The sequence below is a fragment of the Micromys minutus genome, assembly GCF_963924665.1.
Source record: "Micromys minutus genome assembly, chromosome: 14".
In the NCBI taxonomy this organism is placed as follows: domain Eukaryota; kingdom Metazoa; phylum Chordata; class Mammalia; order Rodentia; family Muridae; genus Micromys; species Micromys minutus.
Genome location: NC_137983.1, coordinates 10,429,939 through 10,444,170, shown reverse-complemented (window position 1 = coordinate 10,444,170; position 14,232 = coordinate 10,429,939). Strand labels below are relative to the sequence as shown.

Below are 14,232 nucleotides of genomic sequence, written 5' to 3'. Positions count from 1 at the left end.
TTAGCAATTGTTTGTAAAAGCTGTTTTGAGGGAACAGTGTTGAAGTATTCACAGTAGTAATCAGAGGCCAAACAAATGTGCCCATAATAAACTACTTTATAGCATAACTAAAGGATTATAAAGTCATAGTTTATATTAAACCTGTAAAGATTAAAGGAATTCTTTAATGTAGAACTTGATGTGAAATTACTAGTAAGACTAGCACATAACTCATCCACTGTTTTAAGTGGTTCGTTACACTAAGAAAACAAAACAAAAGACACAAGCAGTTCCCTAGTACCACAGAGTAAAGGAGCAGCCACGGCCCTGGGAGGTTCCTACAGCACCACTCCTCAGCCTGACGGTGCCACACTGCTCTCTGCTGTAGAGTCGGGGAAAGCCACACCTCAAGTGAAGTAAGCTCTCCAGGCACTGCTGTGGGTTTCTCTCCATTGCTGCTAAAACAACAAAATAAACGTAAAGCAATATGAAAAAGTCAGGAAAATCAAAACGGAAATGAAAGGGATCCAGAGTTATATGGAGCTGCTTGATATGCTCACGCCTGGCCTCAGTCTTAGTGCCAAACAAATGGGGAGAACAGAAAACATTCTGGTAGATACATATTTTATATACTGTATAATAAATATTTGTTACTGTGACTAAAGATGCAGAGCCATTTAAGACACACAGTAAGGCTCCAATGGCAGCTCTTGACCATGACTACATGTGCTGCAGAGGACAAGGCAGGAAAATTGTAAGCCCAAGCCTTGAGGAAGGTAAGGGATCAGATCACATGGCCCCTTGTAATTACATTACACGTCTGATGGAATTACTTCATGATAGGGTAAAAAATCATATTAATACACATAGTGGCACACACCTGTAGCCATAGAACTTGGCAGGCAGGAGCAGGAAGGTCACATTCCTGGGCTACATATCAGAGGAAAGAAGTTATTTTAACTATTAAAAGAAATAAACAAAATTGAGCTGAGTTCCTAAAGATACTAAGATGAGCTAGATTTTCTCCAGTTTAATTCTGTAGTGTATCCTGGTTATTTTTGGTGGTTAGCAGTCACCTTGAGTGGATTATTACAGGTGCCTACTTTACATTCTGCTAGCTTATTACACACATGGCCCAATGTTAGTCAAAAGCTGGGTGTGGGGGCACCAATCCCAGCGCTGTTAGCAGTTGAGGAGTCACTGAAAACACACCTCAGCACCAGTGCCATCTTTTTTAAATGCTTTAGCAAGCACTAGGTTTGGGGGTATTGTTGTTGTTACCACATTTGCCAGCTATACCAGTTTGTAACCATTGATCATTTCCCTTAATTGGTGTAATAAAGAAACCGTGTTCAGATAACGGGAACCTATTCATTATTCTGAAAATGCTGCACTAAGAAAATTGGCCATAGGAACATTTCCAGGACTGCACTAAGCACTGTTTTCTTCCAAGTCTTCCCTGTAGTACAGAGCTCTTTTCAGGGCCTAGCGCTGGCATTTCAATCTCAGATTCCTTTAGAGTTAAGCCAGCCCAGAGACGTGTGTACTGCTGTCTCATGTCCTACTTGTCACATGCTAGTTGTTGAAACGTTGATGAATAGAGACACTTCCAACTATTCCTGCTCTTGTCCAGCACGGATTTAATTTTCAGCACCTTCGTTGTCTGTGTTTTTTGGTTTTTTTGTTGTTGTTTTTCTTTACCACAGTTGGCCTACTTCCTTCTTGGTGTTGTTATAAATGTTTTTCCACATTGGCCTCAAAGAGCTTGTCCTTACAGCCTTCTGTGTGAACGTGAGGACCCCACCCAGCCCCATTCTTGGGAAGCAAAGTCAGGTTTCTCTTTACAGCGATGAAAGGTCACTCACTGATTTAACCCGTGTTAGCCAGCCAGCAACTCCGAGGAGTGAGTGCTGCATAGTGGCTGATTGTACACATAGAGCCTCACCGCACTCCAGACAAGTGTGCACAGGGAGAGCTGGCCACAGGAAGCTAGGAGAAACACAGTACAGATGAGAACAAACAGATGGGCCCTTCTCACGCTGCCGGATCGCCAGCACATGGGCATTTCCAGGCCATGTGTTCACCAAAATAACTACTCTCCACTCATTAAAAGCTGACCCAACTGAATTGCTGTGCTAAAGACCAGTCATTACTCATGAGCTTAAGTTTTTTTATGAAAAAAATGGCTGAATTTTTTAATTTAATTTTTTTGATATTTTCTCACGAGTATTCCATTTGCATCATTCCCACCCATCCATCTCCACCTCGAACTCCTCCCGTGTGCTTGCACATTCTCTCATCCATGGCCTCTTCTTTAGGTATCACTGGTACATTCATGCATACATATAAGTCAATTTAGTGTTGCTTATATGCGCTGAACTTTAAGAAAATTGGGTTCTAACCTCAGGCAAGTCACCTTTGAATCCTTTAGATCTAACTATATAATTTAAGTTTGTATTATTATTAGTAGTAGTAGTAGTATTACCTGTGATTTTTCTCCCTTTGCTTTTAATTATCTTCCTCCTAATGAACAATCTGTGAACCTTTCTGTAGATGCTGAGGACCTGTTCACTTCCAGATCTTTCCAAGCTGTTCAGAACCCTAATGGACGTTCCCATTGTGGGAGACGTTCATCAAGACAGTCTTGAACTAGATGAGCTTGAAGATGAACAGAGTAAAGAAGGGCCCTCTGATTTCGAAGACACGTAAGTACGGGGCCACTAGCAAATGCTAGGATCACTTTGACATCTGAGTTGTGATTTTCTTCAGCATCCAGAGGGTGTGGCCTACAGCTGGCTTTTCATCACCCTTCAAGCTCTCACAACTTTATTAAAGTATAATTCACCTTTTGATAAGGTATGTCTGCCTCTAAATAATTTACTGTCTTATTTGAGGCACATAAAAATGGTTTGTATTTCTGCTCACTGTCTTTTTTCCCCATTAACATCCATTTAGTACACTCATGTGACTATAGGAAGTAATTACTAAATAGTGATTAAATCATTTTCACAGGATAATGACTGTTGAACAGTGAAATCTCCATTATACTGGGATTGAAATGGGAAATAGGGAAGTATTAAGCACTCTGTATTTCATCAGGAAACTGCTTAAAAGATTCAAATTTAGTGATGCTTGATTTTAGGATGTATCATGGTGATTTTATTTGTGTGGAATATGTGGGAATGGGATAAGATAACTCTGTGTGTGTGTGTGTGTGTGTGTGTGTGTGTGTGTGTGTGTGTGTGTGTGTGTTCCATGTAACTTTGTTGCGTACAGAAATTTTTTTTTCTGTGATTCATGGGAAATATAGAACTCAGGAAGGAAATGTAACAATGTTTCTGAAAGTTATGGGAAATGTTGGCCAAGCCTTAGATAAGAATCCTTATCTTATAGTTTCAGCCTTCCAACCACCTCAGACAAGTATGACACACTGGGAGGAATAAAACAAAAACATCCTGTCATGAGGTGCTGGACGAAGGAATCTAGTGCAGGGGAGCGGGGAGCAGGGTGCAGGGATGCAGGGGAGCGGGGAGCAGGGTGCAGGGATGCAGGGGAGCGGGGAGCAGGGTGCAGGGATGCAGGGGAGCAGGGTGCAGGGATGCAGGGGAGCGGGGAGCAGGGATGCAGCTCAGTGTGGTGGGAGGCGGCAGTTGGAATCAGGATTGCTGAAGCTGACATGTTACTTCTCAAGATTCTAATGAAGCTCCATTTTCTCAGCAGCCCCCTTAGAGGCCTCTTAGTGGGTGGGTCTTACTAGGAACCTAATGGTGTGGAGGAAGGTCACTTTAGTCCCTGTCTTAGTCAGCTCATTGGATGAGCACAACATGCTGCTCTGAAGTAAATGGACAGTTTGTAACTGAGCCAGCTCTAACAAAAATATTCTAAAACGTTATTCTCTATCCACCTGTTTGTCTTTGAAAACCCATTTGGGTCCTTTCTCCAGATTTTATAACAAGAAAGACAACTAAAAACTAAGCTTAGGAGATTTCCAGTTAGCTAGCACAGATTTTTGAGTGCTGGTTTCATACAGTATTGGATCTTCTCACATTTCCTAAACAGCAGTCAGGCCAGCCTCCCCAGTCTAACTCCCAAACACTTTCCCATTGGTTCCTCTAGCTAGGAAATGGGTTATGCCCAGGTCAAAATTTAGTCGTTTTATCAAAGGTCATATGATGAGCTAGGCTTGTCATCCAACACCAAGTCTTGTTCTGATCAGATCACTTTCTGTAGCTTCCACAGAGTCAAATTGCTGTAAGTACAAAATAAAGGTATTTCTGTGTAAATGATTATTTTCTTTGTTCATTGGTGAAAATTGTCTTCAAGGTCTCACAGAGTATTACACTTGGGAGTTGACTGTAAACATTGGGAACGGTCCTCATCAACCCTATACCTTCCTTAGCATTGCATTTCTAGTCCAGGGACTCCTGCCTAGAGACCTCATCCCTTGTCCTCACACATCAGACTCAGATAACTCCTCAGTTTTAGCTGTGTCCTCAGAGATGAACCTTGAGCTTTAGAACTGAGTTTCTCAGTTATTGTACAAGTGCCCAAGGATAAAGGTTAGAGATACTTGCTGTCCATTGGTCAGGCCTCGTTTATAGTTTCATGTCTCTAACACGAGTTTCATTTGGATAAAACCTAAATAGGATAAAACTGCTTAGTAAACTAGCGTGCTATATACATATAAGACTTGACCTATAAATTCATTCCACATTTTAAATCTCAGAAAATATAATTTATATGCTGACCAATGCCTTGACAACAAAATTCTCCTGTGAGGATTATGATAGTTATTTTATTCTTGGGAAAATCTATGTATATATTTTAGAATTCTTTTCAGGAATATACACATAAAGATAAATTTCTGATGACTATTATATTCACTGTATCATCATTTCATTAGCCTAAAAATTACAAATATTATGCATGACCTTGAATACATGTATCTAAAAGTTCAAATGCATCCACATGGAAATCCATGCATAGAGTACACGGTATTTATATAAAAATTGTGATGAACTTTTAAAATTACATGGTTTTTCCAAATTTCTTTTAAACACTTGACTATTAGTTCATTTTTAAAAAATAAATGATAAACATCTGTGCTTTCTTAAATTATCCAACTATGGCTAGGACATGTAGACACAGAACATTGATACAAAGTCTAAGCAGTGACTGATGCTAATAGGTACATGATTCTCCTCAGCAAATCAGGGCCAATTTAAGCAAATCATGTCACTTACAGACTGCAAACTATCCCTCCTGTACGCTGTTCTCAGTTGTATTCACCCTCACTTCCTTAGTTAAAACTGTTCCTGCTATTCAGACGTCTTTCTTATCCACAGTTAGTACTTTTATGTGGGAGAGAATGCATATGCTTTTGTTGAAGTACTGTTTGACAATAAGTTAAAGTTTGGGTAATGTTCAGTTTTGTCTTTAAATCCCAGTGTATTTGAAGAAGCTGACACAGACTTACAAGAGCTCCAGGCCTCGATGGAGCAGCTACTGAGGGAGCAACCAGGTGACGAGTACAGTGAGGAGGAAGAGGCTGTCCTAAAAAACAGTGATGTGGGGCACACGAGAAGGACAGACGCCCCAGAGGAGGAGGACAACCCCAGCAGCGAAAGCGCCCTGAATGAGGAGTGGCACTCAGGTGTGTGCTCACGGCTGCTCACGGCTGAGCCCCTGTTGCTGTTTCTCCGCTCAGTCCATGTAGGAGACGGTTTCCTGGTATCTCATGCGACCATGTCAGCCTTACAGCTGATGTGTGCTTCTGTTGTGTGCTCACTGTTGACTCCACACAGATACAACAGCTTCTCAGCTCCTCTGCTAAGTGACTTCTGCAGTGCTTTCACTCTGCTTTGGTCCCCGTTTCTTGACTTGTTTTAGGAATAAAGCTAATGATTTAGTTTTGGCATGTGTGCTTCTTGGCTCATCCATATGTTTTGCATGTTTTGCCCCATGTTTGTCAAACCTTCACCATGGGTTTGGTTGCTTCATTTCTAAACATCAAAATGTGTTTTTTCCATTTGTTTCTAAACATTTGATAGTGAGGTTTCTGGAAATCTATCTGTTGTAACCCAATTTACTACTTGTGTCTTTAAGAAACAATTCTCAAAGTAGGATTCCTGGGTAAGACAGCGTTATATGTACTGTGATGTCCAGATGCCCTAGTGAGGATGCTTATACTAAAGACAGAAGGATGCAAGAAGCTGTAGTTCACTTGTCATTATGCTGGTCTCTTATTACAAGGATTACTTATATTCATAAAGTACCTCTTCTTTTTTTTTAGATAATAGTGATGCTGAGACTACTAGTGAATGTGAATATGACAGTGTCTTTAACCATTTAGAGGAACTAAGACTTCACTTGGAACAAGAAATGGGCTTTGAAAAGTTCTTTGAGGTTTATGAAAAAGTGAAGGTACGTAAACTTAGGAATTCTTTTGGAATGTGCTGCTAAGGAGTGAGATGCGGCTTACCTTATTATCTCGTTGCTCTCTTCATTACTCTACAAACACTGAAGGCTCCACTCAAAGCAAGCATTGGCACATTAACTATTGAAATTCACTTGCATCATTTCTCCCACTCTTTCTTCCTGCCTCTTCCATATGGGCCCCTCCCAAATTCCCAGCTTCCACTTCTTTAACCATGGATATTAACCACACAGAGGAAAGAATAGTGGTCAGTTCCTATGATGGTTTAGTCTCTGTATTTTAGCTAGGTTTAGCTTTTTGTAATGGTCTCCTGCTATTGTAAAGAAAGATAAGCTTCAGTGTTGAGGAGTGAGACCTGTACTCAACTGTGGTTATTATAGTAAGTACTTAGATGTAGTTAGGAATCAGGCTAGTTTAGGAAAGCGGCAGTAGTGGGTTTTCTTCTACGATCCCTGATGTCACCAGCTACATATAGTGGCTAGGTTTCTAGTACTAGGCATGATTCCCCCCCCCACACCCCACCCCGCTGGAGTCTAATTAGACAGCTGTTGGTTACCACCAAGGTGTAAGTGCCACTGTTGCCCTGGGGAGCACTAGCTGTGCTAGGCAATGCTATGTATGGTTCCTAGGCCATGAGTAACTGCTTCTCTCCTTCAGCAGCCTCCATCCTAACTTACGTTTGGTGATTTGGCATAGGCTATTCATGAGGATGAAGATGAGAATATTGAAATTTGTTCAACAATAGTTGAGAACATTTTGGGCAGTGAGCATCAGCATCTCTATGCCAAGATTCTACACTTAGTCATGGCAGATGGAGCCTATCAGGAAGGTAAGGTTTTCTTGTGTCTTCGTATTGTAACAAATGTGAGAAGAAGAAATAGATGGCAGCTGTCAGATGAGGCTCTGGGTCACACAGGCTTTGGTGTGCTCTGTGCTAGAGCCCGTCTGATGCTTTGAAGCAACTATGAAGTTCCTCTGCCCTGTCACATGACGTTGCTGCCTTAGGTTCTTTAAGTCACTGTTCTTTAGTTTGTAAGGTTTGAGTGAATGTTAGTGTCTTATTTTATGTACGTGGGTATTTTGTCTGCATGTGTGTGTATGTGCATTTGTGTGTACATTTCCCACAAAAGCCATAGAAAGACATCAGATCCCTGGAACCACATGAGTGCTGAGAATTGAACCCATACTCTTAACCACTGAGCCACCTCTCCAGCCCTTGAGGAAAATATTTTAAGTCTCCTAATTGAAAGCTCAAGCTCTAGAAATTAGAATAATTCTCATCAATTAAGAACCATTAAACTGTTTTGCAGAGGAAGAAAATGTAAAATTCGGAGCATGAATTTATTTTTAACATGGTTGCCAAAATTAATACATTTACTTTAAAGATTTAATTTGTAGATTAAAACAGGATTTTAAAATATTGATATTAATTTTAAAAATGCAGTTTTTATCAAAATATATTTATATTCCCTCCTCTAAAAAAATAAGATCATGTTTAAAAATGCATCCAGGTACAAAAATTAAAATAAGTTTTTAAAAATATTTAAGAACAGAGCATATTAGATAAGCACCAAAGAAGAATTGGAGGAAAACTCTGATAATCTTAGCAGGTCTCCATTGTGGGCACTGGAAAAGCAGTGAAGCCGGAAACCGGGCTCGCGCAGTCAGAGTCCTCAGGGCAAAGCAGGCTCGGTTTGCCTACAGGCCCTGTCTGGGGTGGAGACAGTTCAGTCCAGGGATCTGTCTGCTGTCTTCCTTCTTGTCTGAGACAAGGCCTTTCTGCATACTCTAGGTTAGCCTCAAGCACATGCACCTCCTGCCTTTTTCTCCACCACCATGCCTAGCCAGCTTTCATGTAGTTCCTTGAAATTCGGTTTAATACTGATCCCTTTAAGAAGGGAAAGGCTTTTTTTTTCCTCCCAGGTACAACAGAATCAAAAGGTCTATAGATCTCACTACAACTGAAGTGTTAAGACTTTGAAAATGTCCTTCAGTTATATTACTATAAAATAGGTATTTTATTTTCTGAAATGATAAAAGATTACTTGATCATTAGGATGAAAGTCTCTAATTTAACCAGTGTCTGAAACGTGCAGGTTCCTGATTATACTGAGATCTTGAACTCCATCTATACTATTCTGAGATGAGAAATAGCCTGTAACTTTTGGATTTCATAGATTGTTTCTCATATCTTTGTGTAAGTAACAGCATGAGGCCAGAGAATGATCTTACTTCAGTAAATCTGTGGTGAGATGTAGCGAGTTCTAATCTCATTCATCTGGTCCTTCAGGCAGCTCTCCACAGACTGTTTCAATGGAGTTTTCCACGAGTCAGCAGCAGCATCCTCAGACTGCAGTATGGCTTGTCAAGTATCTGAGAAGCTTTTATTTCTGCCTTGCCCTTTCAGCAGAGAGCTGTAACAATCAAGTGAGCCTCAAGGTAGAATTGGCCCAGCTGAGTGGTTTCTAAAGGGTGCCTGTCGTCACAGAAGCCCATTCACCTGCAGGGCCAAAGGCTAGGCTGGGCCATACAGCCTTCGAGAAGCACGATCAGCTTCACAGTGGAAAGCAGTGGAGGCAGAAAGGACAGAGCCCACCTGTAATCTCTCCAGCCTGGGAGAAAATAGAAAGCAGTTTGAAAGCCAAGTGTCTGTCTTTATAAATAACAACTAAAGACACGGTAGAGCACCATAGAAGCCTTTAGAAACGTCTTAGTGTAGCCAGTAACATACTTTAACTTACTGATAGAGCTACTGAATAAGCTCATGTAAAATACACTATCTGAGTAAAAGCTAGCACGCTATGTTAAACATTAGACGGTTAAATGCTAGACAGTCACTGGGTTAGAAGGGAGCCTTCTTGCACGAAACAATTGGATCTCAAATCAAGCCGTCTTATGGACAGTGGTGTTTTAGATCATAAACACAACTAAGTGATAAAATCATGCCATACATGATGTTTACACACTCTTATTCTCTATGGCAAAATTTGATGTAGCTCATTCAAAGTAAAACCCGTAAGGGACAAATTACAATGACGATTCTTCTGAAAGACTGTCTCTAAAGTGAGGTGAAGAGATTGAGGGAAACGGTGGTTTCATCAACTGGTGGCCTGTGCATATGCACACATAAACTGGTGTGCGGGCACACATCTGCTCTCAGGAATACACCCACACCACAAACAAGAGTTTAACTTTTTTTTTTTTTAACTGAACAACTTTATTTGAAAAAAACAGAGATAAATGTACAGATTTTAAAAGCATTTTTGCATAAAAGTATATGAATACATTTTGTCAGTGCTTGATATTTTTAAATGTTTGATAGTATGCATTAAAATCTTACTACTTACAATGAGCATAAAGTGCATGTAAAACAAGATGTAACATGGAAATAGTCAAAGTTTTCTTGGTGTATAAAGATTAAACATAATGATTTTTCATTTTTTTTTTTTGGCCTTTGTTTTTCTTGAACTTCATATAGTCTGTGAGTTGTTTCTGGGGTGTTCAGAGCTTTCTGGGGCTAGTATCCAATTATCAGTGACTGCATATTATGTCTGTTCTTTTGTGACTGGGTTATCTCACTCAGGATGATATTCTCTAGATGCATCCATTTTCTTATGAATTTCATAAAGTCATTGTTTCTGATAGCTGAGTAGTACTCCATTGTGTAAATAAAATTTTTTTTTATCCATTCATCTACTGAAGGACATCTGGGTTCTTTCCAGCTTCTAGCTATTATAAATACAGCTGCTGTGAACATTGTGGTGCATGTGTCTTTGTTGTATGTTGGAGCTTCTCTAGGGTATATACCTAGAAGTGGAATAACTGGGTCTTCAGGTAGTACTACCTCAAAGAATTAGCTCTTGTTTTTTTTGGGTTTTTTTTTTTTTGTTTTGTTTTGTTTTTTGTTTTTGTTTTTTTTTTGGTTTTTTTTTTTTTTGATTTTTTGAATGGTTCTTTTTGTTTCTATTTGGTCAATTTCTGCTCTGAGTTTGATTATTTCTTCCTGTCTACTCCTCTTGGGTGTATCTGCTTCCTTTTGTTCTAGAGCTTTCAACTGTGCTGTCAAGTTGCTAGTGTATGCTCTCTCCAGTTTCTTTTTGGAAGCACTCAGAGCTATGAGTTTTCCTCTCAGTACTGCTTTCATTGCACCCCATAGGTTTGGGTATGTTGTGTTTTGTTTTCATTAAATTCTAGAAAATTCTTAATTTTTTTCATTATTTCTTCTATGACCCTTCTATTGTTTAATAGAGCATTGTTTAGTTTCCATGTGTATATGGGCTTTTTGTTGTCTTTGTTGTTATTAAAGACCAGCCTTAGACCATGGTGATCTAATAGGATGCATGGGAGTATTTCAGTCTTCCTATATCTATTGAGGCTTGTTTTGTGACCGATTATATGGTCAGTTTTGGAGAAGGTGCCATGAGGTGCTGAGAAGAAGGTGTATTCTTTTGTTTTAGGATGATATTTTCTGTTTCCATGATCTGTCCATTGGTGAGAGTGGGGTGTTGAGGTCTCCCACTATTATTGTGTGGGGTGAGTTGTATTTTTTGAGCTTTAGTAGCGTTTCTTTTATGAATATGGGTGCTCTTGTATTTGGAGCATATATGTTAAGGATTGAGAGTACCTCCTGACAAATTTTCCCTGTAATGAGTAAAAAGTATCCTTCCTTATCTTTTTTGATAGCTTTTGGTTGAAAATCTACTTTATTCGATATTAGAATGGCCACTCCAGCTTGCTTCTTGGGGCCATTTGCTTGGAAGGTTTTTTCCCAACCTTTTACTCTGAGATAGTGTCTGTCTCTGTCTCTGAGATGAGTTTCCTGTATGCCGCAAAATGCTGGGTTTTGCTTATGGATCCAGTCTGATAGCCTATATATTTTTATTGGGGAATTGAGCCCGTTTATGTTAACAGATATTAAGAAATACTGGTTGCTGTTTCCTGCTATTTTTGCCTTTAGAGGTAGAATTGTGCCTGTGTGTCATTCTTCTTTTGGTTTTCTTACTTAGGTATTTTCTTGTTTTTACTAGGATGTAGTTTCCCTCCCTATATTGGGTTTTCCACCTATAATTCATTGTAGTGCTGTATTTGTGGTCAGATGTTGCATAAATTTAGTTTTGTCCTGGAATATCTTGGTCTCTCCATCTATGGTGATTGAGAGTTTTGCTGGATATTGCAGCCTGGGCTGACACTTATTTTCTCTTAGGGTCTGCATGATGTCTGTCCAGGATCTTTTAGCTTTCATAGTCTCTGTTGAGAAGTCCGGTGTGATTCTAACTGGTCTACCTTTATATGTTACATGATCTTTTTCTCTTACTGCTTTTAATATTCTTTCTTTGCTTTGGGCACTTGGCATTTTGACTATTATGTGTCGAGAAGAATTTCTTTTCTGGTCCACTCTATTTGGAGTTCTGTAGGCTTCTTTTATGCTTGTGGTCATCTCATATTTAAGGGTAGGGAAGTTTTCTTCTACGATTTTGTTGAAGATATTTACTGTGCCTCTTAGTTGATATTCTTCGCCCTCTTCTATTCCTATTATCCTTAGGGTTTGGTCTTCTCATTGTGTCCTGGATCTCCTGGACATTTTGGGTTAAGAGCTTTTTGGCTTTTTCATCTTCTCTGACTGTTTTGTCTATGTTTTCAATGTTGTCTTCAGCCCTGAGATTCTCTCTTCCATCTCTTGTAGTCTGTTGGAGATGCTTGCATCTGTGACTCCTGATTTCTTTTTTAGGTTTTCTACCTCTAGGGTTGTCTCTTTTGTTGTTTTTTTTTTTATTGTTTCCATTTCCATTTTAAATTCCTTCTTCAATTCCTTCATCTCTTTGGTTCTGTTTTCCTCTTGTTCTTTGATTTCTTTGAGTGTTTTTCATGTTTTTTCTTTAAAAGCTTCTATTTCTTTATGCTTTTCCTCCTGTTCTTGTTTATATGAGTTATTCACGCTCTTCTCAAATATCTCCATCATCATCTTGAGGTATGATTTCAGGTCTGGGTCTTCTTTTTCTGGAGTGTTTGGCATTCTGCTGCTTGCTGTGATGGGAGAGCTGGGTTTCAATGTTGCCAGGTTGTCTTGGTTTCCATTGGGTAAGTTCTTTTGCTTTCCTTTTGCCATCTTGTTGTCTGTGATTATACGTGGTCTTCTTGTCAGTGATTGGTTCCTGTCTCTCCTGTGTACCTGGCCTGTGTCCCTGGATCTCCGCTGTTTTAGGTGGCAAATGGCTTGAGCATTTGGTCTGAATACAAGGGCCTTCTGGGTGGACCTGAGTCTCTATGGCAGAGTTCCTACTCCCCTGGACCAACCAGAGGGTCACACCTACCGCACACTAGGCCTTACCTTAGCCCTCTCTGCACCCCAGCTACTTGCAGCGCAGTATCTCCAGTGTCCTGTGTCCTGTGTCCCTGGATCTCCTCTGCTTCCGGTGGCAAATGGCCTGAGCATTTGGTCTACACACGATGGCTTTCTGGGTAGATAACAAGTCCCTATTTCAGGGTTCCTGCTCCCCTGAACCAATCAGGGGGCGGCTCTTTCTGCATGCTCGGCCCAGACCTCTCTGTGTCCCGGCTACTCACAGCACAGTCTCACCAGGCCTGCATCTCTGGATCTCCGCTGTTCCCGGTGGCGAGTTTAACTTTTTAAATGTCATTTCTGTTTAATTTCACTGGAAATTGTCAGAGTCTCCCAAAATGACCTCAGCTGTTCAGCTCCTGTGATAACTGTTACAGTGCAAGTTTGGTGAGCATTTAATAATGGTAACTATCTAATAATCTCTGTTGGTGAAATTAATACTACATACCCACATATAGCTGCTTCCCAGAGTCAGAGGTCAAATAGAGGTAGTAATTTTATAGGTTACTTAAACTGTTTCTAGGAGCTCCTTCACAGGAAGAGAATGAATGTAGTCCATGGAGGAATGCCAGAAACTCCCATTGAGCATCAGCAGACCAAGCATGTGACTTTTTTTTCCCCAATGTACCTTCCCTTTGTATCCACTTTAGATGGGATTTTATATTGTGTTTATGTAGTGAAATTCTACACAGTTATTCAAATAAGTGAACCAAATATTTAGCTATCAATATACATAAACCCAAAAACCTAAGTTAAATAAGTCATATGTGTTATGACTTATATGTCATCTAAAACAGTCCTGTTTACTTTTGCATATGTGTAATAACAGTGAAAAAGTTTAAGCAAGAAAATTTTACATCAATTTTGTGTCCCTAAAAATGTCCCTAGAACAGCCAGAGAGATGGCTCGGAGGTTAAGAACACTAACTGCTCTTCCCGGAGGTTCTGAGTTCAATTCCCAGCAACCACATGGTGACTCACAACCATCTATAATGGGATCTGATGCCCTCTTCTGGTGTGTCTGAAGACAGTGACAGAGTACTCACATACATTAAATAAATAAGTCTTTTTAAAAATGTCTCTAGAAAAGAAGAAAAGATCACCAAAGTGGAAAGGCATACTGCTTATAATATGGACTTTCTTAAATATCAAATCAGTAAGGCCAAAAGTTAAACTCTGTTTAACATGTTTGCATGTAGGCATGTGTGTGCTCATTGCTTTCCTGATTATCTGAAGCAACGTACAACTAAAATACACTAATGTGTAATGAAAAGTGAGAATCATAGTCCAGTGGTGAGTGATATTGGAAGCAGTCAAAGGATGTTTAAGTTATATGAAGCGCTGATGTCACTCTATGGGATGAAACAGTGGTGGCAGGGTCCAGGAGAAGACATCGAAGCTGGATTGTCAAAGGTGAATGGCAGTGTGTCATGGGCCAGTATGCATCCTGCTGGATAGAAGCATGCAGAACATCCCAG

The 14,232-nt window shown here is 40.0% G+C and overlaps 1 protein-coding gene across 1 annotated transcript in view; it reads left to right on the top strand.

Annotated features, from left to right (window-relative positions):
• The window catches only part of NEK1 (NIMA related kinase 1), a 133,334-nt gene that overhangs the window by 116,149 nt on the left and 2,953 nt on the right, over positions 1 to 14,232 (top strand). The window contains exons 31-34 of the mRNA XM_080928742.1: positions 2,533 to 2,684; positions 5,427 to 5,632; positions 6,272 to 6,402; positions 7,112 to 7,244. Of these exons, the coding sequence (XP_080784868.1) occupies positions 2,533 to 2,684; positions 5,427 to 5,632; positions 6,272 to 6,402; positions 7,112 to 7,244 (622 nt within the window). The remainder of the gene's footprint in view (positions 1 to 2,532; positions 2,685 to 5,426; positions 5,633 to 6,271; positions 6,403 to 7,111; positions 7,245 to 14,232) is intronic.